This window comes from Moschus berezovskii, chromosome 9, assembly GCF_049115385.1.
Source record: "Moschus berezovskii isolate FMDL1 chromosome 9, NW_MosBer_1.0, whole genome shotgun sequence".
Taxonomy (NCBI): Eukaryota; Metazoa; Chordata; class Mammalia; order Artiodactyla; family Moschidae; genus Moschus; species Moschus berezovskii.
In genome coordinates, this window is record NC_142468.1 from 50,998,162 (window position 1) to 51,025,443 (window position 27,282).

The 27,282-nt window shown below is 36.4% G+C and overlaps 1 protein-coding gene across 10 annotated transcripts in view; it reads left to right on the forward strand.

Moving 5' to 3' along the window:
- The window catches only part of TCF12 (transcription factor 12), a 397,887-nt gene that overhangs the window by 312,332 nt on the left and 58,273 nt on the right, over positions 1–27,282 (forward strand). For 7 of the 10 annotated variants that reach the window (XM_055437091.2, XM_055437093.2, XM_055437090.2 and 4 more), the window contains one exon: positions 4,197–4,249. In XM_055437091.2, the coding sequence (XP_055293066.1) occupies positions 4,197–4,249 (53 nt within the window). Of the gene's footprint in view, positions 1–4,196; positions 4,250–25,503; positions 25,675–27,282 lie in introns of those variants that run through there. The other 3 variants (XM_088839647.1, XM_055437096.2, XM_088839646.1) reach the window with 3 other exon arrangements.

A 27,282-nucleotide genomic window follows, 5' to 3' on the forward strand; every position in this document is an offset into this window, starting at 1 on the left:
TAGTCAGTGGGTGTAACACAAGCTTTAACATAAAACTGAGGCTCAAAGGAGGACATATTCGTATATGCAGACTTTCTGACTCCAAGTCCATTGTTCTTCGCGTATTCTTTCAATCTGTTCCTCAATTTTTTAAAAATCGAGTTAAAATTAACATAAAATTATCCTTATTAAAGTGTACAATTCAGTGACATTTAGTGTATTTGCAATGTTGTGCAACCATTTTCTGTATCTAGTTCCAAAACACCACCTCAAAAAGCAACTCAGTAACTATCAAGCGTACACCTCTCATTTTCCTTACTTCTTTCCTTCATGTCTTGTGTGTAGCCTAACCAGGCCAGTCTGTTTCATGTTGCTGCTTACAGCAAGCCTCAGGTATACTCTGACACCCTATCCAGTCAATGTTTAAATGTGGGAATTTTGGATTATTCTTAAAAAGAATCCTTTATATGAGAAAATTGAAACTGTAAAGCATGTTTATATTGAGGATAGGCCACCCTCTAAAATAAACATAGTCAACCAAAAGAAAATAGGTCCTAGATGTTTATTCCACAAATACTTGTTATGTTTCTAATTTGTCTATCTACCTCTGTCAGGGACTTCCCCAGGTGGCACTAGTGGTAAAGAATCTGTCTGCCAATGCAGGAGACATAAGAGAGATGGGTTTGATCCCTCTATAGGGAACATCTTCTGGAGAAGAGCATGGCAACCCACTCTATTATTCTTCCCTGGAGAATCCCATGGATGAGGATCCTGGCAGGCTACAATTCATAGTGTCGCAAAGAGTCAGACACAACTGGAGCGACTTAGCACACAGGCACCTCTGTCAAACCCAAAATTTGGTAAAATATTCCTAGCCTTTGAGTCTAGAGTATGCTTGAGGGTATAAAAGGGCACAGTGATGGATTGTCATATTAGTCATAGAGATCTCTGTATTTGTGCTGTTGGAACAAGCCCCTGTGATTTAGACCAATATACTTATTAAGGAAATGGTAACGAGTTGACTTACTGGAAAAGAGTCTGATGCTGGGTGGGATTGGGGGTGGGAGGAGACAGGGACGAAAGAGAATGAGATGGCTGGATGGCATCACTGACTCGATGTACATGAGTTTGAGTGAACTCCGGGAGTTGGTGATGGACAGGGAGGCCTGGCGTGCTGTGATTCATGGGGTCGCAAAGAGTCGGACACGACTGAGCAACTGAACTGAACTGAACTGAAGATATAGTATCATTTTTCCATCTCCACTTTAGTTTCCCACCAAATCAGTTAGTCAGGATAAAAACATTCTTTTGACTCTAGATGTGTCAGTGTCACTGTAGAAAAATATCTTGTTAGAATGCTGTGTGAGCACACACTGTGACAAAAAGCACTAATATAGACTAGTGTACTATTACTAAAAGTTCGGGGAGGAAATGAGCTACTGGAATATTGAGGGTGAGAGGAGGGAGTGGATTTCATAAAAACTCAAGCTTCCCAGAAATTAGAGCTTGTATATTCATTTTTATTTTGATTATGATGTTAGATGGGCTTCCCTGGTGGCTCAGAGGTTAAAGCGTCTGCCTCCAATGCGGGAGACCCGGGTTTGATCCCTGGGTCGGGAAGATCCCCTGGAGAAGGAAACGGTAACCCACTCCAGTATTCTTGCCTGGAGAATCACATGGATGGAGAAGCCTGGTAGGCTACAGTCCACGGGGTCGCAAAGAGTCGGACACAACTGAGCGACAGGACGGACGGAACGGATGATGTTAGATACTATGGATTATCTCTTTTATGCCAGTGTTATAAATACTATATCTTTTTAAAAATTCTAGTAAGTTATAATATTAACCTCATGTTACATGGGCTTCCTTTGTGGCTAAGCTGGTAAAGAATCTGCCTACAGTGCGGGACATCTGGGTTCAATCCCTGGGTTGGGAAGATCTCCTGGAGAAGGGAAAGGCTACCCATTCCAGTATTCTGGCCTGAAGAATTCCATGGACTGTATAGTCAGTGGGGTTGCAGAGATGGCCACGACTGAGTGACTTTCACTTCACATGTTACAAATGAGGAATCAATATGCAGGAAAGTAAGCAACTTAACCAAAACTTTGTCTTCAAGGAGACCCACTCATCTCTTGTGTAAATACCATCTAGTAAATCATTATTCCACTCTTCATTGTTATTTCTCAGTCTTAGATACTCTCTCGGTATTGCATTTATTCATAAAATCTCTGGAAGGATTTCAGAGATAATCTATACCAATTTTATCATCTTTTCAAGATATTTAGATGCTTTAGAAAAAACATTCTGCAAAACACTAACTTAACAATTGATAATAGTTCGCCACAAATTTTAATATAAGCCTAATAATAATGGCTAAAATTTATTGTGTCACTTTCTGTTAGGTACTGCCCTGAGCATCTTTCTGTATTCCCTTTATTGCAACAGCTCCAGGAAGTTATTGTAGATAACTGAAATTCAAAGAAGTTAAGTAACTTGCCCAAGCTCACACAGCTGCTATATGATAGAGCTGAAATTTGAATCCAATCAGCTTACTCTCTTAACTATTATACTTTGAAATCTCCTGAAAGTGAACTCTGTATTCTAAATTCATGATTTTGAATCCAACATTTATGTATGTAATTGTATGGCAACTAATGATTAGATTAAAATATAAAAGAAGAATTTCCATTCCCAGGGCAGGGAAAAAACTGACCTAATCTAAAGAGCAATATATTCTACTGCTAGTTATCCCAAAGTAGAGTGATGGGCTCTAGACTTATAGGAACAGTTCAATTGACTCTCTTTAAATAAATGGACTGTGTCTTTTGCTCATGGGATACTGTATTAATTGTGAAGAGTTGGGTTTTAGAAAAAGCCTCCCAAAGAAGAAAAATTTTGCTGGTAAGTTTTATAAATAGTATGCCAGATGTTGTTTATCTTTGGCACTTTTATTTTAAGGAAATATATAGGCTGCCTCTTGGTAGGGACCGGATGCTAATGAGTGTTTTTTTCTCTCTTTATTGTATGTAATTTTTCTGCATACTACTTATGAAGTTGCTTTTTTAGCTTTGCAGCCTCCTGGTATATTTACTATAAAGAATCCCAGCCCTAATTTAAATGAATTTCATTCTTTCTTAAACAATTGCATGTTTTACTGTCATATTATTAATGACCCAGGAAAATACCATTTTTGCAGTTCTAACTTTTATAGTTTTCAAAAACATTGTAATTAATGTTAGCCTTCTTATGTGTTTTCTTAATAGCAAACCCATCTGAGAGATCCTGAATTTGATCCATTATTTGTGTATGATTGGAAGGCTGCATTTAACACCATTTTTTTTTACAATAAAACGAACAAGTATTAAATTTAAAATTTTACAAATAAGTAAAATTAAAATACCAAGTGAGGCTGGGTAGGCATATGAAAATATTCATGTTATCCTTTAATAAATAATCTGTATCTTAGAAAGAAATATACTTTGTTTCTTGGAAATAAATATAAACATCCAAGAATAACTTGTATAGAAATTAGTGCTGAAGTTTTCATTTTAACCACATATTGTTACAGGAAATATTCTTGTAGAATACTTATAGGATGATATCATATATGACAATGCTTGTGTTTAATAGTTTATGTAACATATCTCAGATATTAGTATAACCTTAACTTTTCAGTTATTAAATATTTCAGATTTTTAACATAATAATTTGTAGCATAGCATTAGCTTTTAGTCTATTTAATATGCTTTTAAACCTAATTCTCAGTGTGATATGAACACTAGATTTGTGTCTCTCTTAAGGAGTCATATTATTAAACTGACCTGTTGCACCAAATGCCCATCTGCAGATGAAACTGAGATAAATGATGTAAAGTGCCTAGTATGAAGCCTTGTACATAACAGGATCTTAAGAAATATTATTCCCTTTTCTCAAACATGCTTTTTGGTTTGTTATTTTCTCTCTTGTTTTACTTTGTTTGCTGTCATCTTCCCGGACTTATGGGATATGTATTTCAGAGTACATCACTTCATTAGGAGTACGTGTTTTACATTAGAACTGGTTAGGAAGAATGGAGCTCCTGTCCCTGTATTCCCTTACTTATTCCTAAATCCTGGAAAACGAGGAAGGTACTAGGAGGGAAAATTCTTTCCTGCTCATTTGAAGTCTGAACTTTTCTAAAATAAATGCTGATGAAATATACTGTTTCCCATGTACAGATCCTTTGCAAGCAAAGAAAGTCAGAAAGGTGCCTCCTGGTTTGCCTTCTTCTGTAAGTACCACTTCTTTTTTTTTTTTTTTTTGACTTTGTGTTAAACAAATTAATTTCAGGTATTCAGTATCTGCAGACTGTCAGGATACATTCAGTTGGTGTCAGTAGGCATACTTCACATAGTAATTGTTCTCTGCTTCACAGAATCATGGATTGAGTTAAATCTGAATTCAGTGTTAGGTTTTTAGATTTCTCTGCAATGATTTGTAGCTTACTCATATGCTTTCACTCCCTGTCCCTGTCATTTGAATTCCCCTCTTGGGAAGAGGCCTAGGCCGGTAGCTGTCAAAGAAGATCTCCTGTACAGGTCTTTTGATGTTTAATTAGTCATTATGTTGCTGAACAGGAGGACAGACAGAGATTAATAGCTGAGAATCTTAGAAATTTACATTTGTAATAATCCCAATGGAGCTAAAGACATTAGGATTCGACGGACATGTTCAGCTCAGCTTGCCTCAGTAGGACTGAGGTTATTAATATGCATAAATCACCAAGTCAGATGTTCATTGTGAATCTCCTGTGGATTTTAAAGCCTTCATTAAGCCTTTCCTAACTTCAGCCTAGCATCAGGAAAGCTTTCGAGCAACTAGTTTGTTGATCCGTCTTTGCTCAAAAATGTATCCTTTGAGAATAAAGAGCTTCATGAGAATAAAGAGGTTGGAAAGGTTTGGTGAACAATCATTAATGGCCATGATAATCTGATGCTATAGGGGTGTTTGTGCTGTTAAATATACTTTATTCTCTTAAAGAGTAAAAGTATTTGTAAATGAACCTACATCATAAATCCACCTACAATTTTAAAATCCCTGGTGTGAGAAGGGGAGATTTTCTTCCTCTTCCTTTGCTTAGAACAAATGGGGAGTGGGGCTTTTGGACTGAGGCCGCAAGCCTTGTAGGGTACATCTCTTTGTTGTGTAAATGGATGTTGGCCTTTTATTTGGCAGTACTTAACACATGGGCGCAGGTGCCGCTGGGTGAGTCACAGCTCATCCAAGTATACACTGAATGGAATATCCGGCTTGGCAAGTAGTAATCTAGAAGGAGCAGCATGGGTCTGAGCTTTTTATTTTTTATGAAGGCTGAAGTAGAGATATCATCTTTTTTGTTGTTTGCCTTCCTTCTTTCCTATGTTCTTCCCCCGCCTTCTCTTCTGTATGATACATGAAAACTCAAATTTGAAATCCTCTTTGAAATTCACTTCCAGATGGATCTGAGTTTTATGCAGCCTAGGGCAGCTGTGCTCTGAACCTGCAGCCTACCTGGAAGGTTGGATTGCAGCTGCAGGCATTCTTAAAAGCTTTTGCTTGCATAAGCACTTGGACCCTCTGGAGGCTGAATAGCTGCTTGATAAACAAAATGAACACAATGCCTCAAATCATTATTCCCGAAGACAGGATTTTTTTTTTTTTTTTCAGCAACAGCTAAAAATAGTTGGGCAATTTACATTTTAACAGTTGTGTGCTTTGCAGGGGTAGGTGGTTCCACAGTAGAACATGATTTCTGCTGGATTAACAAGTCATATTTAAATCTGGCAGAACTGCTAAAACATGGAAGTGCGCAGTCCTTCTGGTGACTTGTTACTATAATTCTATAAGAGTAACAGAAGTTAAAATTACATATTAATATTTGGTAGAACTGTACAGGTTTTAAAAAATACCAAATTAGTAGATGAAAAATTCATCTCATCTCTTTGCCTTATAATATTTTAAGAAACATTGTCTTTTTGCTGTTTCATAGTTCTTTCATTTTTAAAACAAAAGGGCAAAAAGGACAGAGCAGCCTGGAAAGAGAATAGACACTGGAGGTCACCAGTGATCTTTGTGTCCTAAGAGTAACTGCATTCACTACCTGGAGGTAGTTCTCTATATTGTCTCAGGTCTAAGGATGAGCCACAGAGAGAGAAAGGTAAATGAATTGTGATGAAGTTTTGATTTCTTTGAGAACCACTAGGCAATTTCACAAGTCAAGCCTACTTATATATAGTGTATTACTAGCTTCTTTATTTAGGATTTATTAGATATGTTTCTATAAAAAAGATTAGAAATTATTATTTTCAATTCTATACTTAACATCAGCATTGAACATGATCATACTGCTTTGAAACCATGCTGAAAATAGTTTTTCAAAGATATTAAGAATATATAAATAATAAATGCATTTTATTTGAAAATATATTTTAGATTAAATGCTGTGTGGAAATCTCAAGTTTTAAAGTATTTTTTTAAACTTAAAAACTAGTGCTTTGATAAATGATACTAAAATAACAAATTGAGAACACTTTTGGCTATGCTATTTACCTTTTCAGTGTCTAAAACAAAGGGAATTTAAAATACTGGTTTTCTATTTGGATGCTTTTATTGAGTATATTTAATTCGTAGGCCTTTTACAATGTGAATTGCTTAAAAATGGGTATAAAAATGAAAATGAACTATGTATAGTTTATTTCATGGTCATTTGTAGATTTTACTTCACAATCTAGAAACTTTACCGTAATTTTTCAGATGTCACAGTTTGCCGCTGGTCCAGTCTGTCTTTAGTCATCTGTAAAATGCATGTTACCTTTACCAAAGAAAGTGGAAGAGATAGATTAGTACTGCATCGCTCACACAGCTCTGGAAAAAACAGGCAGGGTTGCTTAACATGCCAAACTTGGATGACTACATCATTTGACCACAGACCATTGGCTAGAGGCCTTTTCTTTTTGTAAGCCATGCTACCTATTTAAGTATTATAGTTACAAACCTTAACTCTTCTGTTCCTCTCTGCAGAACAACTGAATGGTAATTTCTGTCTGTGGATAAAGATCTGATAATGGTTTATTGACATTATTAAAGCAGTATGGTCAGTGAGGTTAAGAAAACAGTATGTTCAGATCTGCTGTCTGAGTTATTGATTGCTTCTATGACCCTGGACTTGTCAGTTAGCCCTTGAGAAGTTTGGAATAAGTTCCTTTCAGGTCTAAAGTGTTACATTCTTAGGGTTTTAAAATTAATATGCTCAGTACATGACCAAAAGGCATAATGGGCACAGTTTTCTTCTTACCAATGAAGAAATGGTGTTCTTAAATTAAGCATGTTAAGTTTTCCACTTGTTTCTCTAGACAGGTTGAAGTATTGAACAAAGTTTAGAGTGATACCTGGAAACTGAATTTGATCAAACACACACCATCATTGCCTGCAGGGAACTAGTGTGACAAACAAGCATTTAGTGAATTAATTGTATGTATTTCAGTGAGTCAAGTAAAAGTGTGTACCAAGTACTCTGGAAACAGTAAGTAGAATTAACCCTGCCTTGGGAAGTACTAATGACATCAGGAGTTGACATTTGAACTTTGTCTGACAAGATTAGCAGCAGTTGATACAGATAAAAAGCATAGACATGTGAAAAAACATTCTGAAGCCACATCTAGAAGTACAGCCTTCACGTATTTCCTATAAGGCAGGCCCACTCTCCCATCTAGAGATGATTGAGGAATACATAAGACCAACTCAGATACTAAAAGGGATAAATTGTTATCGTAGTCTAGCTTGGACAAAAGCCTAAAGCCTCCTGGCCAATAGATAATAGGAGACATTTGTAGTTGTTAAGATTATCTGGGAGTCTTTCTGAAGGCATGGGTGTGCTTTGACTGCAGGATGTCATCCTTCCTTTTTAGGCCTCCTGAACCTCCCCTCTCCTCCCCTAACCACTAACTTTAGTCTTTGTTCTTTGTAGGTACACAAGCTGTTTTTCATCTGTGTCATATCTTTACTGAAATAAAACATTTCAAGAAATTTTGAAACACTGGATAGGGATTGAAGGCAATTGTGGTTTGTTTCCTAATAATTTATGGGAAAAGTTGAAACATTTGCATTGTATTTGTTACTGTCCTTTACAGTCTCAATGTCACTTTGTTAGAATAACACATATCTTACATGTGTGGGGTTCTGTGCTCACCATTATCTGTATCATCTTAATCTTTAACTTGGTCACGCAAATATATAACTAATATCCTCTTCTTACAAATGAGGAAATTGAGACTCAGATATTAACTTGTCCAAGATTACACATACAGCCAAAAATTACAACCTAACTTAATATCAAAGACCATTTTCTTTTTAATTTGAATGTTAAAGCATATTGTGTATTTTGGCATATTCATAATATGCCTTGGTATATTAAATTTAAAAGTTTATTCTGTCAGTTATGTTTTTCTTGATCAAACTTATTCATCGCTTTCTTATTTAAAGACCTACCACCATCTGAAAGGATGATATAGAAAACTAGCACATACTTCCTCATCAAGCAGATGGGTTTTGTCTGGCCTCAGCTGCTTTTTGTTTTGTAGTCTTAGAGAATGCTTTTAAGTTCCCTGAACACCAAGTTTCTGTTTGTGAAAAGAGATAGTAATGTTTATCTCAAATGTTAGTACAAGGGTATTATGTGCCTAACATGTGCCTGGTATATAATAGATACTCAGTAAATGTTCCTTTTTTTTTTCCATAGTTCCTACCACTACAGCCTGAAGTTTAAAGGAATTTTTACCATTTCATGTTACCTCCCCCTCTTTTTTTTTTTTTGACTACGTCATGAGGCTTATGGGATTTTAGTTCCCCAACCAGGGATTGAACCTTCAGAAATGAGAGCACAGAGTCCTAACCACTGGACCTCCAGGGCATTCCCATACCATACTTTGTGGAAAAGCAAGGGAAAGTTTGAAAACATAAATATTATATTTTTAAAAGTAATGTATGTACTTGGAACATTGTAAGTGGTAAATTGTAGCTGCTATTGTTAAGAAAGCATTTATTTTCAGAAAAGAAACCCATAAAAGGAGGGAAAATTTGTTGAATCAATTCCTGCTTAGAATTCATTCTAATTATTTTTTGTTTTCTGAAGTATCAAGAGTCTGTAGTTTCTTCTTCCCTTTATTCTGTCATTGGTTGAACATCTTTATGGTCCTCTGAAGCATTTTTCAGATGAAGGGAAGTTTATTTGTTCTTTATTTCTTGACTTGATGTTAGTTTTTCCAAACAGAGATCCTTTTTTTTTTTTTAATATGCTGCAGAAAATGCAGAATCCTGAAATAAGAAAGACATGATACACTTTGCAGATTTTTATCACCAGAAAGTAAACTCCTAGTCAAATTTCAGAATGCCTTTAGACCCAAATTGTGATCTTGTTCAATAGTGAGTGAATTTTCTATTTTAGGGACACCCCTTGAGATGAACTGGAGATGTTCTGAGTCATTTCTAAACGTCTAAAGATCTAGCATTCTCATGTACATACTAAATATAATTAGTAAAAATGTTAAATAGATAAAGTTGGAATATTAAATTCTGAGAATGGCTAAAGTGAGGATTTTTTTAATAGGAAAGAGAACAAATACAACTCTCTGGAGCTGATAGAAATTAATATCTTAGAAAATCACCACTTAAAAGATTGGTGGTTATCTGAACCAGTAAGAAAAAGATCAAGGGTTAGAGAACTATAGAGATATTGTTACCTCCAGTTTATCCACAAAAATAGTGAGATGAGCAGCAAGTACTATACTTTCAAAGAGAATATTCTGTGGAAGTCACTAGGAAGCTAGAGTAACAGTGTTTTTATAGACAGTTGATTGAGTCCCAACTAGCAAGAATCCTAGTGATTCTAGAATAAATAGTATTTAAAGGCAGCACCAGCTTCAGCTGAACTTCCTAAAGTGAACACTCCAGTTTCTGAACACGTGTTGGAATAGCTGTTTGCTTAGCTCCTTTAGCTGACAATTCTGTAGGATACACAGCTAGGTACTTAAGAGCCTTATTTCAGACTGTTAGATAATCTGCCTCTATTTGAAGGCTACCTCTGTATAAAATTTTCAAGTGGCTGATTCTCTGACCTCATAGGTCCTTCTAGCAGAAAAATCTTAGTATCTAAAGAGAATGGTTCTATAACCCATTCCAAACTTATATTCAGTTTAGTCACTGAATGAAAGATTTTCTTCATACATTAGTGAGAAGAAATAGCCACTGTTTATACTGACAGTAACTACTGTTCAGAACAGTGTCAGACTTGTATCAGTGTAGATAATGGGCTTTTAATCCATATTTCTAAGATGTTCGTTTTTGTAACAAGCCAGCCCATATTTGATGTGATTTTAAGTCAAAAATAAAAAAAAAAGAATGAAAATTTACCAGCTAGTGAGTCCTGTGATCCAGTTGTTTGTACTGCTGTGATGGTACAGCCACATTGATATTTGTTATTTTCTGACCTTTCTTTGTAAAGAAGAAAGAACACACTGAATTTCACCAGCTTTTGCAATTTATTGAACTCCTCAACTGCTATATTTTAGATCTTTGAGACTTTACAAACTAGATGTAAGATAGGACCCAGTGTGTGAGAGAGAGAGAGATTTGTATGGCTTTTAAAGTGTAAAGTACTAGTTGCTCAGTCAAGTCTGACTCTTTGTGACCCTGTGAACTGGAGTCCTCCAGGCTCCTGTGTCCTTGGGATTTTTCCGGGCAAGAATACTGGAGTGAATTGCCATTTCCTTCTCCAAGGGATCTTCCTGACCCAGGGTTCGAACCTGGGTTTCCTGTATTGCAGGCAGCTTCTTTACCATCTGAGCCACCAGGGAAGCCCATAAAGGATATGTGGTTGAATTCTATAAATGCTTTTAGATTTTTGCTGCTAAGTCACTTCAGTCGTGTCCAACTCTGTGCGACCCCAAAGACGGCAGCCCACCAGGCTCCCCTGTCCCTGGGATTCTCCAGGCAAGAACACTGGAGTGGGTTGCCATTTCCTTCTTCAGTGTGTGAAAGTGAAGTCGCTCAGTCATGTCCGACTCACAGTGATCCCATGGACTGCAGCCTACCAGGCTCCTCCATCCATGGTATTATCTAGGCAAGAGTACTGGAGTGGCTTGCCATTGCCTTCTCTTTTAGATTTTTAAGCCCACTTATACCGACTCGATGGACATGAGTTTGAGTGAACTCCGGGAGTTGGTGATGGACAGGGAGGCTTGGCGTGCTGTGATTCATGGGGTCGCGGAGAGTTGGACGCGACTGAACTGAACTGAGCTGATGTGTCATTCAACATCAGTAGAACCATTAAGTTTTTTTGGTTTTGTTTTTTATCTAATAAAATAGAGGATTATTTCTTCAAGTATAGGAAAGAATGTATAAATTAAGAAGCTCCATATTTTATCACTGGGGACGTTAAGGGCTCTAGATTTTATTCTAGTTAGGGAAAATATTTACATCCTAAGTAATTTGATGACATGAAATTTGCCATCACTAATATTCCCTTTGTTTAACTAGTGATGCTTTTAGTTTGAAAAATCATTTTCTGTACTCCTATAATAATTTCAAGGACTGTAGGACTTCCCTGGTGGTGCAGTTGACGGGGATCTACCTGCCCATGCAGGGGATACAGGTTTGACCCCTGGTCTGGGAAGATTCCACATGTTGAGGAGCAGCTGGCCCCTGCACCATAACTATTGAAGCCCACATGACTAGAACCCATGAGCCACAACTACTGAGCCTGTGTGCCACAACTACTGACGCTTACGTGTTTAGAGCCTGTGCTCTGCAACAAGAGAAGCCACCCCAGTAAAGCCCACACAAAGCATCAAAGACCCAACACAGCAAAATAAGTGAATTAAATTTTTTTTAATAATTTCAAGGAATGTAATGTATACTATATAGGTAGGTTCATAGTTAGACGTCTAAGAATTTTAAAAACACTGCTAACTCTAGGATAGTTTCTTATTCTCCACCCCTGGACCCACGCCGCCCCTGTGTTTGTATTCATTGAACAAATTTTAAATGGAATAATATTTTTAAAAATTTTGACTGTGCTGAATCTTCACTGGGGCAATGTAGGCACCTCTCTAATTACAGAGTCCAGGCTTAGTTACTTTAAGACATGTGGAATCTTAGTTCCCCAGTCAGGGATTGAATCCACATTCCCCCCACAGGAAGCAGATTCTTAACCACTGGACATCAAGAAAGTCCCTAAACAAATTTTAAAGGGTTAGCCCTTCAAAGTTTTGGGTTTTTTTTTTAATTACCTGCGTTTAATTTAACTGGAGAAGGCAATGGCAAGCCACTCCAGTACTCTTGCCTAGAAAATACCATGGATGGAGGCGCCTGGTAGGCTGCAGTCCATGGGGTTGCTAAGGGTCGGACACGACTGAGCGACTTCACTTTCACTTTTCACTTTCACACATTGGAGAAGGAAATGGCAGCCCACTCCAGTGTTCTTGCCTGGAGAATCCCAGGGATGGGGGAGCTTGGTGGGCTTCCGTCTATGGGGTCACACAGAGTCGGACACTACTGAAGTGACTTAGCAGCAGCAGCAGCAGCCCTTCAAAGTTTTGCGTTTTTTTTTTTTTAATTACCTGCATTTAATTTAACATATAACCCAATATGGGAGAAGGGGATGACAGAGGATGAGATGGTTGGATGGCATCACTGACTCTATGGACATGAGTTTGAGCAAGCTCTAGGAGTTGGTGATGGACAGGGAAGCCTGGCATGCTGCAGTCCATGGGGTCACAAAGAATCGGACATGACTGAGTGACTGAACTGAATGACCCAATATATCTATAATATGGGAATATTTTATTAATTTTCAAAAATAATTTGGTTCTAGAAGTTGTTTCTGGAAAATTTGCACAACCAAAATTTAGAAAGTAAACTTCATTTGTAAAATCAGGTCGTGAACCATATTTGTCCACATCTATGATTTGCAAACCCCTGCATTAGACTGAGCGACTTTGCTTTCGCTTTTCATTTTCATGCATTGGAGAAGGAAACAGCAACCCACTCCAGTGTTCTTGCCTGGAGAATCCCAGGGACAGGGGAGCCTGGTGGGCTGCCGTCTCTGGGGTCGCACAGAGTTGGACATGACTGAAGCGACTTAGCAGCAGCAGCAGCATTAGACTTGAGTTCAGTTCAGTTCAGTCGCTCAGTCGTGTCCGACTCTCCGCGACCCCATGAATCACAGCACGCCAGGCCTCCCTGTCCATCACCAACTCCCAGAGCTCACTCAAACTCATGTCCACAGAGTCGGTGATGCCATCCAGCCATCTCATTCTCGGTCGTCCCCTTCTTCTCCCGCCCCCAACCTTTCCCAGCATCAGAGTCTTTTCCAGTGAGTCAACTCATCGCATGAGGTGGCCAAAGTATTGCAGTTTCAGCTTCAGCATCAGTCCCTCCAATGAACACCCAGGATCGATCTCCTTTAGAATGGACTGGTTGGATCTCCTTGCGGTACAAGGGACTCTCAAGAGTCTTCTCCAACACCACAGTTCAAAAGCATCAATTCTTTGGTGATCAGCTTTCTTCACAGTCCAACTCTCACATCCATACATGACCACGGGAAAAACCATAGCCTTGACTAGACGGACCTTTGTTGGCAAAGTAATGTCTCTGCTTTTTAATATATTATCAAGGTTGGTCATAGACTTAAAGATCATAAATTAAGTATATGCCTAGAGTAGGTATATTCTTACCTTCATAAATCTACTGCCTATGAAAAGCAGGCCCAAAGAGAAACAAAATAAATAAAATTAAGTATTTTTTAAGACATGTACCGTGTTTTTTGTTTGTTTGCTTTTAGATACTCATTAGTCCCTTCATCATTTGCTTACATTCCCGGGCACTTACAAACTCCAGGACAGTTATTTGCCCTAAAATGTACCTGACTAGGATAGTTGAAGAACCTTCATATATAAAGTAGGTTCTGTGATGTCATAATTTTTCCTGAATTTAAATGTCATTTTAGGTAATAATATACAGAATAGTTTATGGCATCAAAAGTAAGTCCATGTAGAGATATATTATTAAATGTTTATTTGAAACAGTTGAGTTCAAAAAGTAATTCAACTTTGATATAAACTGCTATAATTTTTTCCTTGTACTTACATATACATGTCCCCAGTCACCATATTTTTTATCCTGGTTCAACTTCCTCATAGAACCCAAAGCTAAAAGGGTAGTTCCTGGCAGCTTGAGAATCAGTTTGAACTCACATGTGCTTGTGAAACAGATTGCGTTCAAATGTGACATGTCTCTCTCTCAACATAAAAACTATATTCAAAACTTGAGAATCTTTACTCAGATGACTAGAAAACTAACATTTTTGTTGTTAACTTCTATAAATTTAAGTGAATATTTATGGTTATTGTTTTTTAGTTTTTTGATGGCTAGTTTTAATAAGAAATAGTAATTAATAAGTAATAAAACTTAAGGCAGGAGGAAAAGGGGACCACAGAGGATGAAATGGTTGGATGACATCACTGACTTGATGGACATGAGTTTGAGATGTCCAGGAGTTGGTGATGGACAGGGAAGCCTGGCATGCTGCAGTCTATGGGATCGCAGAGAGTTGGACACGACTGAGCAACTGTAGTGAATGAAATAAAACTCAAGTTTTCTGACTTGAACTTGATAGTTTTTTAAATGTAAAACTTGACATTATTTGAAATCAAGCTATCAATATCTTCAACATCACCAAAAGATACTTGTAAATTTTAAAAATCAGTCATTTGAATGAGAATTAGAAATTCATTGCTACTAGAGTGGAATGTGTTTAGGAAATCTCTGAGAGATTTAATTCATGCAGATTCATTCATTCAAGTGAATTCATTCTATTAAAGTTAGTAACTATAGAGTGCTTATTGTGAATTAAAAATTCTTCTAGGCTTTAGATATTTAAGTAACAATAAACCATGAATCTCATACTCTGTCTTCAAGATGCTTATAGTCAAAAGATAACTTTGACCTTTGGAAATAAGCTAACTTTAAAATTTATTTCATTTGAGAAATTACTACCCTCTGGGAATGTAGTGGAGTATCCAGGACATGCTTTTTTAATTAAATTAAGAGGATAAAAATAAATACTGTGAAGCAATTTTTATGTCATCTATAACAGGGAACATCATCTGTTAATGACTTTCTGCTCCAAGCTGTACCTTTCAGCTTCCTCCTACTCTGACTGTTCAGATCATCAAAAATAAGTTAACTTGCTTTTTTGGTACAAAACACTGAACTATTTGTCCTATTTTTTTCCCTCAGTTAGGGCTTCCCCATAACTCAGTTGGTAAAGAATGCACCTGCAAAGCAGGAGACCCCAGTTCAGTTCCTGAGTTGGGAAGATCCACCGGAGAAGGGACAGTATACTCCAGTATTCTTGGACTTCCCTTTTGGCTCAGCTGGTAAAGGATCTGCCTGCAATGCAGGAGACCTGGACTTGATCCCCGGGTTGGGAAGATCCCCTGGAGAAGGAAAAGGCTACCCACTCCAGTATTCTGGTCTGGAGAATTCCATGGACTGTATAGTCCATGGGGTCACAGAGTAGAGTGAGCGACTTTCACTTTCCCTCAGTTGTGCAGTTAACTCCTAGTTATATACAATAATAGGAATAAATTTGTGCCCCAAATGGTAAATTACCAGTAATTCAGCTATTAACTCTACAGTGTGCAAGGACTGATGTAATTAACAATGCACGATCATGATCTTCATATGACAGATCACTATGGAAAACCATAATACAGGAAACCTTTCTCTAAAGGAAAAAAGTTACAGTTTCATTGATATAAAAGTAAAACAGTTATTTTCCCATACTAAAATTAGCTTCAAGAATGATCATTTCTTACCACTTTGTTGCTATCTTCATTATCCAAATCACTTTTATCTCTTTGCTGAATTAAGGAAGCATCTTCCCAAGTGGGGCTTCCCAGGGAGCTCAGTGGTGAAGAATTTACCTGCCAGTGTAGGAGGTGCAGGAGACCTGTGTTTGATCCTTGGGTCAGGGAGATCCCCTGGAGGAGGAAATGGAAACCCATTCCAGTATTCTTGCCTGGAGAGAGGCAAAAGAAAATTCCATGGACAGAGGAGCCTGGCAGGCTACAGTCCATGGGGTTGCAAAGAGTCAGACACGACTGAGCGACTGAGCAAGCACACAAGCACTTCCCAGTTGACCTCCCAGTTTTCCTTATATCATTTTTTTTAACACAGCCCATCCTTTTAACATTTAAAACATTAAAACATTTTAACATTAAAACATTATCAGATAATATCCTTCTGCTCAAAATTCTCCAGTAGCATCTCTCATCACTGTAAAACCAAAGTCCTTAAAATGGCTTTCAAGACCCTTGTTATCTGTTTCCTGCTACCCCCCAGACTTCATCTTCCACTAATTTATCCCTCTAGCCTTCCCTCCCTTAGTACCTATATAGCTAGTTTCCTTAATATTTTTTCTCTTTGATTACCTATCAATTTATCAGTGGAGAATCTTTCCTGACCATCTTTTATAAAATGGCAACATGCCCCATATTCCCCTCTTTAACTGTGTTTTTCTCTGAAACATTTACTGCCATCTGATGTACTGTAGTTTATTCTTTATCTGTTTCACCCAGGAGAATCTTGGTACTGCTTTATCAGAATACTTATGTTGTTTATTGCTTAATCACCAACTCCTAGGTGTAATAGATGCTCAGTGAATATTTGTTGAATAAATAGACAAACTCAGATGATTAGCAATACAGCCATAGTTCTTTCTTCCTGGATCATAGTCATTTGACTCAAGAGGTATAAGCAACATACTGGAAAATCTGAAATTAACATACCCTTCAGAAGAACTGGATATATTTTAGCTATATACTATAAAATGTTTAATATACTTAGACTTTGTAAAAGCTTTTCAGGGAGTGGTGGAAGACAAAGCTCCAGTTTTTCATCAGAAAGGTGGAAGTCTTTTCTGTGGCAAAGGTAACTGAAATTCTTCCCATTTACATAGACCTAGTCTTTATCTCTGGAGAAGGAAATGGCAACCCACTCCAGTGTTCTTGCCTGGAGAATCCCAGGGACAGGGGAGCCTGGTGGGCTTCCGTCTATGGGGTCGCACAGAGTCGGTCACCACTGAAGCGACTTAGCAGCAGCAGCAGCAGCAGTCTTTATCTCAGTTAGATACATCACAGCTAGGAAGACCTGCATTTGGTTGTTCATGTGTGGTCTAAGCATTTAGCATTTAATACTTGCGATCCTGTATTCATATTACCTTTATTCCAATTTTAGTAATAGTAACACAGTTTAAATTTTTGTATATAGATCAGTGTTAGAGCAGTCCAGTGTTCCTCAAGATCACACAGCTGTGAAGGCACTGTGGTCACTCTACCTTTTCACTCTCTATTCTCCTACCCTGTAAATTGTCCACCTTGCATATTCATTAGAGCCACCTTTGTTTATAACCCACAGCACAGTCTCTGTTATGATCTACAGTGTTCTCGAACCAAAAGGCACAAAGAAGCAAATAACAGGCCCAAGTTCTTTATTACAGAAGAGTGCAGAGGCCACAGCCTGCTTAGTTAAGATGGGCTCTCCTGAGTTAAGGATTGACTCCTTAACTCTTTGTTGCGGGCTGAAATTATAACAAAGCCATCTCTGTAGAGGCTTACATGTTTATTAGAAGAATATGGCCAAAAATCTTTAATTTTCGTGGTGATGCTGTAGTAAACATAAAATGTCTGACCTGTAGATCAAACTGCACATTATTAAGAAATCAAAATTGTTACTGAGCTGATTAGATGACAGAGTTAGGTAGAAGTTATTACCTGTTGGTAAAAGATGTCCGCTTTTCTTAATTGTTTTGTTTTGTTTTTACAGTTTTTCCTAGACACTATAGAGCTGTTTAAAAAGATGTTAGTTTTAAATGAAAATATTACTAGACAATGGAAATATATAAACCCCTTGTAAAGATAATTTATTTGCAAGCGTATAAATGTTGTTAGAAGACAAAAAGCATTTGGATTCTTAGATTAGAATTGAGAAGTTGTAATTATGTTTTTTGATTCCCTTCCTGATCAGTCTTTCATTTTATGTGAGACTGTAGGCTTTTAACTGTGCCACTCAAAGATATGATTATAAAAATATAATTTAAAATTGGTGTGTTAACATTAGGTATCATCTATGCCAGTGAATCTTAATCTGAGTTTTCAAAGTTAATAATAGATGATGTAAATCTTTTGAAGACCTAACAAATTGTGTAACTTACTGAAATAAATTATCCATGCTGTTGAAAACATCAGATTTCTTTCACTGAAATTCTTTCAGCCCAGCATGGCAATGCTTCATTTTAATCAGAAGTTCTGAATGGAAGTTGCATGTTTGTTTGTTTGTTTTCAACAGGGAAAAGTATTTATTATAACTCAAAAAAAAAGTTTGGGAGAAAAAAAATCTTTCAAAATAAGAATTCAGGACTTTGGGGTGGAGTAGATAATAAAAGGTTTTATTGGTGGTGAAATGGCTAGGAAATCTTTGGCCTAGTTTAATGCCTGAGTTTTCCAGAAATGGAAACTTAGACTCAGGGAAATTCAGTGACTTCGCCTATGCTCTCATGCCTCCTCAGAGGCAGAGCTAAAACCTAAGTCCCTGTCTTCTGACTCCCAGTCCAGTGCTCTTTTTCATCATATGGTATGACTCAGTGTCTGGAACCTGAGCAGCCTATCTCATGTTACAGAGGACTAATAAACAGTAGAGAGAATTATTCTGCCCTTCTATAAGTACTTGTGATAAAGATATATAGAACAAGTAGCTTAATTCATTTTTTTCTTTCAAAGTTTTGTGATTGGTTCTCAGTCTTTCTGGTAAGGGCCACTTGTTGGGGTGGTGTATTGCCTTTAACTTTAATTCATTTTGCTTTGAACTGACACCGTCTCCTATCTCCTTCCCTGTTTATTATGCCCTCTTCAGATGTATTTTCAAACTATTGTTTGGTTTTTGTTGAGAATGGTCACCAGAATTTAGTGGTAAGAAATTGTTATTTTTAGGATAGATCTTTTCATAAATTCAGTCTGCATGATTTCTTCCAGTGAGTATAGCCAAAATGAACTCTACTTAATCATTCAATATATGAGGCAGAGTGACTTGGTGGATTCTCAGTACTTAACTAATCAGAGGTATGAAGTATTAAAAAATTACTACCACTAGCAAGAATTTTTATTGGAACAAAACAGAGAGTAGGGGCCAGAAATAAGTTAATGTATAAGTTACTTAAAAGTTTCCAGTTGCAGATTCTTGAAATGGCTCTGGGCTAAGATGCAGATGTTACTTCTGGTCTCTTTAAAAATAAATTTAAAATAGGCGGAGAAGGCAATGGCAAGCCACTCCAGTACTCTTGCCTAGAAACTCCCATGGATGGAGGAGCCTGGTAGGCTGCAGTCCATGGGATCGCTATGAGTCGGACATGACTGAGCGATTTCACTTTGATTTTTCACTTTCACACATTGGAGAAGGAAATGGCAACCCACTCCAGTGTTCTTGCCTGGAGAATCCCAGGGACAGGGGAGCCTGGTAGGCTGCTGTCTGTGGGGTCACACAGAGTCGGACACGACTGAAGTGACTTAGCAGCAGCAGCAGCAGACTAGACTATCATGGTACTATTCCATTTCTTATAAATTGAAAGAAACTAGTGCATTCCAGCTCAGAAGAAAAAAATTACATAGGTCGAAGAAGAAACCAAAAACAAAAAGGTAGCACTTTCCTTAATGGAGAGCTAACTAGACCCAAGTTCAAATTGTTTATGGTTTAAAACAATAGCTTTATTTGCTCCTAGTTTTATTCTGTTGTTACCTGGCAAGTCAGTAGTGCTGCAGTACCCTGTCCACAGTCTTGAAAGTGCCTCAGGAGTGCTGGTTTATTAAAGAATTTTAAAACCAGGATACTCTCCTCATTTTTTTTTTTTTTTTTTACCCTCACACACGTCATTAGGCAGTGCAAGGCAGTGCTGTGATTATAGAGCCATCTGCAGGAAAATTACCAAGTTGCAACATGGTTAATGATTCTCTTACCATGTTATTTCAGTTGGTAAATGAGAAGTGACAAACTGCAGTTCCTGTGGGGAAAGAAATGGACAGCCAAGAGATGCAGGAATTACTAGGTAGGGGGACTCCCCACTTTAATTTTTCAAAGAAAACTGCTTTGTCATAGTGACTTCATGATCAAAAGAAACATGCAGTTGCTTCAGGTTTTACATACTCTCACTAGTTGTAGTTCTGTCTTGTTGAAAGGTATTTAGTGATTGCCTTTTAGAAGCTTTGTATGATCTGTTCTGTTCATGTTAATGACAGAGGGATACTATTTATTTAGCTCAAAAAGATATGTATTTACTTTTCTCTTCCAGGAGGTATAGCTCTTTACACATCCTCATTTTGGTCATATTTACACATCCCATTTTTGGTCAAAAGGGGAATTAAACAAGTATTCTTTTGCCCTATAAGCATAGTTTATATAGCTGATCATTTACATTGGCTATACATAGAAGTGTTTTCTATTTGGTTAATCATTACTCATTTCTAATACTCATGTTAGGGATTTTTGTAAAGAGATGATCAGAACTCTGATGTTTTATGTCTGAGACAGATGATGTGATTTGTGAACTGTAGCATGAATTTTACTCTGCTCTGAGAAGTTGGTGTATGTCTATGTGTCAGTTGCTCCTCACATCCAACCAGTATCCAAGTAAATTGATACCCGTATTGAGACCAATCTGTAATGTAACTATAACTCTGATGATTGATTTGACTGAGATTTAGGTACTCAAAATTAAGTCATAATTGAAACAAATGTTTGAAAATACCATCTGAGGAAAGATCACAAAATCAGGTCTTTTATGTTTAATCTTTTCATACAGTAGAAAGACAGTATTTAGGAACCTTTTTACTGATTGATTAGCACCAGCAAGATGAGAGTAATATTATTGAATTAGAAGAGGCATTATATGGTTCCAGATAAATAGCATTATTATATTTAAATAATAGTTACTGATTGTTAGTGGATTGGTCTCAAAGAGATGCATTATTTCACTAGAGTTTTATGTTCTTTCTTTTTTTGCAAAAGTAAATTTTCTTTATTGTGAGAATATTAGAAAAAACCAGAAGACCAATTTCCTGACCCTTGGGAATCATTTTATTTACAAAACAGCATATACTAGAAAAATTTGCAATATAATATTCAGATATAAAAGCCTGGACTCTTGGTATCTGATTTGGCATCCGATTCAGTTAACCAGGCCAGCTGAAATACTGCACATTTAGGAGAGCATTCATTCACCAGTCTTCTTTCTACATGCTAAATAAGGAAGAGGAGACACTAGGGAAGGGTGTTTTGCTTTTGTATCTGCCCACTTGTAGATTCTCTTATTTATTGTCTTTCAACCTGTCTTCACACCACCCCACCCCCACCTTCCTTACAGCCAATAATGTATTAGTGTTTTACTGAGTTTTCATAAAGCAGGAATATATTGAGTTCACTTGTAAACTTTTTGTTTGGCTTTGTTTTTCACTCTGGAAGTCTTATTTTCCAAGAATTAATTCCCTTAGAAATAATGTTGAGGCTTTTCATGAGGAATCCTGTGAGTGGGTTTTAGATTTACTTTTCTTGCCAGATCTTCTGGCCTTTGGTTACACTGGAAAGTTGCCTGCTTGTATTAGAAAAATGTACGGTAAGATTGACCATTATTGACTAACTGGCCATTATTAATTAATTAAAGATATGTAATAAAGTTAAATTGAAATTTTTGTTTAAAAACTTTTTAGAATTGTAGGTCACTCTAGAAACATTCTTGCTGCGGATAGTTTAACAAACAGATTTGAGAGTTACAGTGATCGGGAATATCAAGGATAAAGAAGAGCTAATAAAATAAATTAAAATATTGCATGTGTAATCCCAGGAGATTTTGCATAGCTCTCCAAGGAAGATTTATTTCCCAGTCAACATAAAAATAAGAAGGAAATGGAGGCCTGGATTTTAATCTGATGTTGCCAGAAAGTCTCTACCTAGTAGGTTTTTTGGAAACATTTTTCCCTAAATCTTCAGGGAAGAAGTAAATTGCATAGGCAAAACACATAATAGCTTTTCCTTATCTAGTTTAGGTCTGTACTTGATGATTGTTGGAATACTAAATAAACATCACATCCTGAACTACTGAGGGTGGGGAAGCGTATTTAAAAGTCAGTGAGATGCAGTAGTAATCCTCAAACCAGGAATCATCAGTTTGCTAATTAAAAATGTATGGCTCCAAGTCATATTTTTTTCAGGGTTCTCTGACATTTTCATTAATCATGTTGCCAGTGTGTACAGTAGTGCCTGTTTTGCTATAGAAGTTGGTAATTTTTTTTTTTTTTTCAGATTGTTGGCCTGGTAGTATGAATGTTGAGTCAAATCACATAATCTTAGAAGAACACATAAGTGATTACATAGAATTGTGGGTGGAAACAATTCAGGATAAAAAGTAAACGACAGTTCAGAGCTTCTGTGCAGACTGCACGTCTGTCTGAAATCAGGTTTAAAAAGTGGCCCTGTCTCCAGCTGACTCGTTTTGTCAGACTGAGTCATAGGATTAACCCTTGACATGTTCCTTCAAAAAAAAAAACAGGCAAAGATTAAACAACTGCATTGACTAGAGCAGCACTTGATCCATCTATATGCATTTTTTCCTGTAATATGATTCTGCTTAGGAAAAAAATTGTGCTGCAGCTGTTACATAGATTAAATTAGATTTTTTTCAAGAAATATTTTTGAGGAAGCAACAAAGGACTTTATCATGGAAGATAATTTGTAACTGTGATAAGAAAAATGACTGTCTCCATCAACCAGTTTTAGTTTCCTTTGAGTGAGGCAGACTTCAAAGAGATAGTATTTTGGAGTAACAAATTTAGAAGACCTTACCATAGCATACAAGTAAAATACAGGAAATTTTATTTAAATTACTGCCAGTTTTCTTGATGATTTGCTGTTTTTGAGGAATAAATTTAATGCCATGTGTATTTAAACTCCCACCTTGTCTCTCTTCTCTCAAATTTCTACATCCACTCTCAATTTAGACAGTAATATATAGGAGTGATTGTGTTGTGGGGGGGGGGTAATTTAATATATGTATGAATTTTGTATCTGTGTTTTTGAGAGGAAGAATGAAAAGTTAGAAGCAAAAATTTAATTACTCAGCTCTGCTTAGAAACTATTATGTTTCAGGTTTCAGATTTAACAACAGATCTTAGCCAATTCTTAATAAACTGCTTTAGACCAGCAAAAGAGTATTATACTGTCTGGCCTTTACTCTGATCTTTTTTAACTTAGATATTTGTTTCTGCTTTCAGAATACCGTATAGTTGCCGCTAAAATAAAGGAACTGTTAATGAAATATTCAAATTTCCAATGTGCTTTAATAGCAAAGATTGCATAGTTGGATTTATTATTATGCTATTTGTTTAACAAACATCATAGTACCGTCTCTCTTTTCTGGCAAGCTTCAAAGAAATGAGCCTAACTACTATAGGTGGATTTCTTTTTTTTTAATCGATATAAGTTTTCTGTTTGGAGCACTGGTTGTAGGAAGAGACTGTTGAGTGCCTTGTGGCTCCCCCTTTGCCCCAGTTCTCTACATTTCTAGTTAAGAATAGGTTTTTTTACATTTTTAATCATTCAGGGGGAAAAAGGAAATTTTATTTTGGATGGTTGATTGTCCTTTTTTTTTTTAAGCTCTGTCAGAGAGAGGCTATGTCTATAAAAGACTAAAATTTACTTGAATGGTTTTAAGGCATGACATTGTTAATTGTAAGTCAACGCTTTTTACACAGCTCTCTGAGGATTGAAATGAGTCTTTGTGGTCTCTCAGGAGGGAGGAAGTTACAGACCACTCTGCAGACTGGCATTTTAATGGTCTGTTGTACAGGGATGTTCTTTTGCAGCTGCTGCTTAGCCTTTTCTAAATCTGGAGAGTGTAGGGAGGTTTTATTGTTATTCTGACACCATCAGCTTTTAAAACATTATGAACTTAGCTGGCCTTATTGTCTTATTCGGTTTTATTGTTATATTTTAATCAATATTTTTCATAAGAATGGAGAGTTTGGCAGTCCCTCACAGAATATTTCTAGAATATTCCTTTAGAGGAATTCTGCTTCATGAAAGGTGCCTTAAAAAAAGTGATGTGTCCCCTTTTTGCAGCTTGGGAGCCCTCCTCTGATTAACACAGTTCTGGGAGAACCTCCGAGGCACAGGGAGAAGATAGTACAAAGAGGTTTTGATGGAGGGGATGGGGGGCAGCAACGCAGGGATGAGAGGGAAGAAAAGTTGTTATTCTGTTTTTCTGGGTTAGCGCCAAAAGACAAATTGAAAACTTTTTAAATAACAAGATATGTTTGTGTGTAAGAAACAGAGTATTTACAAAAAAAAAGTCTAAGACCTTTTGACTTCTAAGTATAATGAATTTATAAAATCTATGAGACATTTATTACCACACTGATTATTTTTCCTTTTTGAGAAATTTGAGCATTAGCATAAAAGTTTGAATATATTGAATATTAGTTAAGAATGATAGTAAATTTGGAGGAAAGACTTCTGAGAAATCTTTTAGTTTATTAGCAACAGTGAACTTTTTGCCTATACATACCAGCCTTTCATCTTTTTTTGTAAGGAAAAACAAAACCTTGTTTGTTTTTTCTTTTTAATTATTCATTTGCTTTGTACATATCCTAGAACAGTGTAATCCATTATAAACTTTTATTTGGTATTATGAGTGAGGAATTTAAGGAGCTTTAGAACCGAAAACCTGTATTAAATATTTATGTTTTAAAAACAGATCATTTATTTTTAAGATAATTTTTTGAATTGTTGGAATAAGCTTTTTCATGAAATGTGTTCCTCTCAAATTTTTTCCATACAATTTTTATAACATTAAAAAATCATGGTTCTAGCTAGTTGAGAGGGACTTAACATGACAGGTCTGCTTTCTCCAGGAAGTGACTTTGTACATGGCTTAACTGTTTAGATCCTTCTTATTACACATGATTCAGTGTTTCCGAATCCTGATTGCTTGATCATGGTTTATCAAAGTTGGAAGCAACTTTAGGCCATGCCAGATGGTACTGTCTTTAGAAGTGTAGCAAGCTAGGTTTCCCTGCTAGAAGTGCTCTAATTTAATTAAAACTAAAAACAGATTAGCATATCTGTCAGTTTGCCTTTCTTTGAAAGAGACATATATACCATAATATGACAATATTAATAATTCCTTGGGCTATATGCCTCGGGGACACTATATTGCTTTTTATTATTTAGCACTTGTGACTTGTATTTTTTAAAATTCCAAAATTTGTTTTATCGGTGTGCACCACCCATGCAAGAACTTGATAGAGATTGAAAGAGGTTACTTACAGCATAAACCCTCCCTCTCTGCTCTGTGAGTTGGTTCAGTCCTATTTTGCATAAGTTCCCTTTGAGTAGATCCATGTGTGGATGCATAGTGCTGGAGACTTAACTCTGTTGGGCTGTGTGGATGTATGTGTTGGAGAGAAGCTCTGTGTATTAGCTGTAAATAGTAACATTTTCAAAATCAACATGTATTGTGCCTATCCTGTCCCTGGAATGGGCAGCAGTTCTTTGATGTATTACTACAATGGGAAAACGGTAAGTCTTTTTCTTTGTTCAGATAGCTTCTTAGTGGCTTATTTAAGGGAAAGCAGGGTAGATTAATTACTTTTTACTAAAACCTGTGACGTTTTGTTTTATCATTTTCTACACTACGTTAAGAACGTATGTTTCTTTGTAAGTAAGGTTAGAAAGTTGTCTTTGACACAGAGTAGTTTCTTTTATTTTTGAAATAATATCTGACAAATTCAAGTTTATTTTTTATATTATTGTTAATGCCTGATGTCTTTACTAGCAGTGAGCTTCAAACTACAGTAGTTTCAATGTTTTCTTATGTTGTAAACATATAATTTGTATGTAAAGTACACATTTAACACAGAGAGAAGGAGAAAGAGGGAAGATTGCTTGATGCTTTGTAGATAGAAGGGAAAGATGAAAGTCATCTTGGATATTCATAAAAATAACAAGTATGAAGCTCTGGGAATGATTAAGGAAGCAGTCAGCTAGTGAGGGCCGTATTTCCTGTTTGGAGTTTCGGGTCCAGAGCCTGACTTTACTCGGATACCATCTGTTTCCAATCAGACTAGAATTTTGACCCTGTACAGATTCATAAAATAAATCACTAGTTTTCAAAGAATGCATTTATACATCTTCCAGAGAATTTATTTCTAGCCAATTTATAGCACATGCTTCAGTGTTTTAAAATAATACTTTTCTGTGTTGCTAAGAAAAACTTTTCTACTTTTTAATTTCTCAGTTATTAATTATATAGTATACTGTTTCCACAGGCAGTATCTTTAAGTCACAGGATTTTGTATATTCTAAAAAGAAAGTAAACTTCTCTGGAATATTCAGTGTAAGTTATCTTTATAAGATAGTTGATAAACCTAAAAATGTTATTAGTAAATAACAATCTTGAGTTTATGTCAGGAATTCGGTTTTTTCCTCCTTAGTCATTCCGAAACAATGTTTGATCTCAGGTGTTTTATTAAATGTGTAAATGACTTTAGTGATTTTTTTTTTTTTTTGGTCATTAATGTAGACATTTTCAGTGTTAATCTTTGAAGTTACCAAAAAATTAATCACATTTATATTTGTCCCTTCCCTTTTTACCACTTGAAAATGTGTTAAAGTAGCATATGGCTTTAACCATGAAAGTACTTTTTCATTCTCTGACTGCTTTGGTAAGGCCTCTTTGGACTTTGTTAGCGTTTGGTTCTTAACTTTTGAGTAAGCTTTCTTAACAGATGACAGTCAAGCCAAAATTTCATAAACTCGTTAAAAAGTATGTGTTCACACTACCCATTATAAACAGAGCTTTGGAGAAGGTAAGAGGTGGATTTAGATGCATAGTATAGGTGAAATAATTTGATGTCTATATAATTTCTTTGCCAACTGTCTTTCAAGTATGAAAATATTTTTCTTCTATGTCCAGTTTTAAGTAAAATAGTCTGTTTGAAAATGGTGTATGTGTGTGAGTTTAGTAAAATTAATTATACAGGACCCCTGAAGAAGATAGACTATAACTCAAATTGAGTTTAGATTTTATTCTTTTGCGAGCACAGATCACTCTATTACAGCATTTCTCTTTGTTCTACATTGCGGGGGTGGGTAACAGCTTTGATCGTATTAAGTATTTCCAGGCTT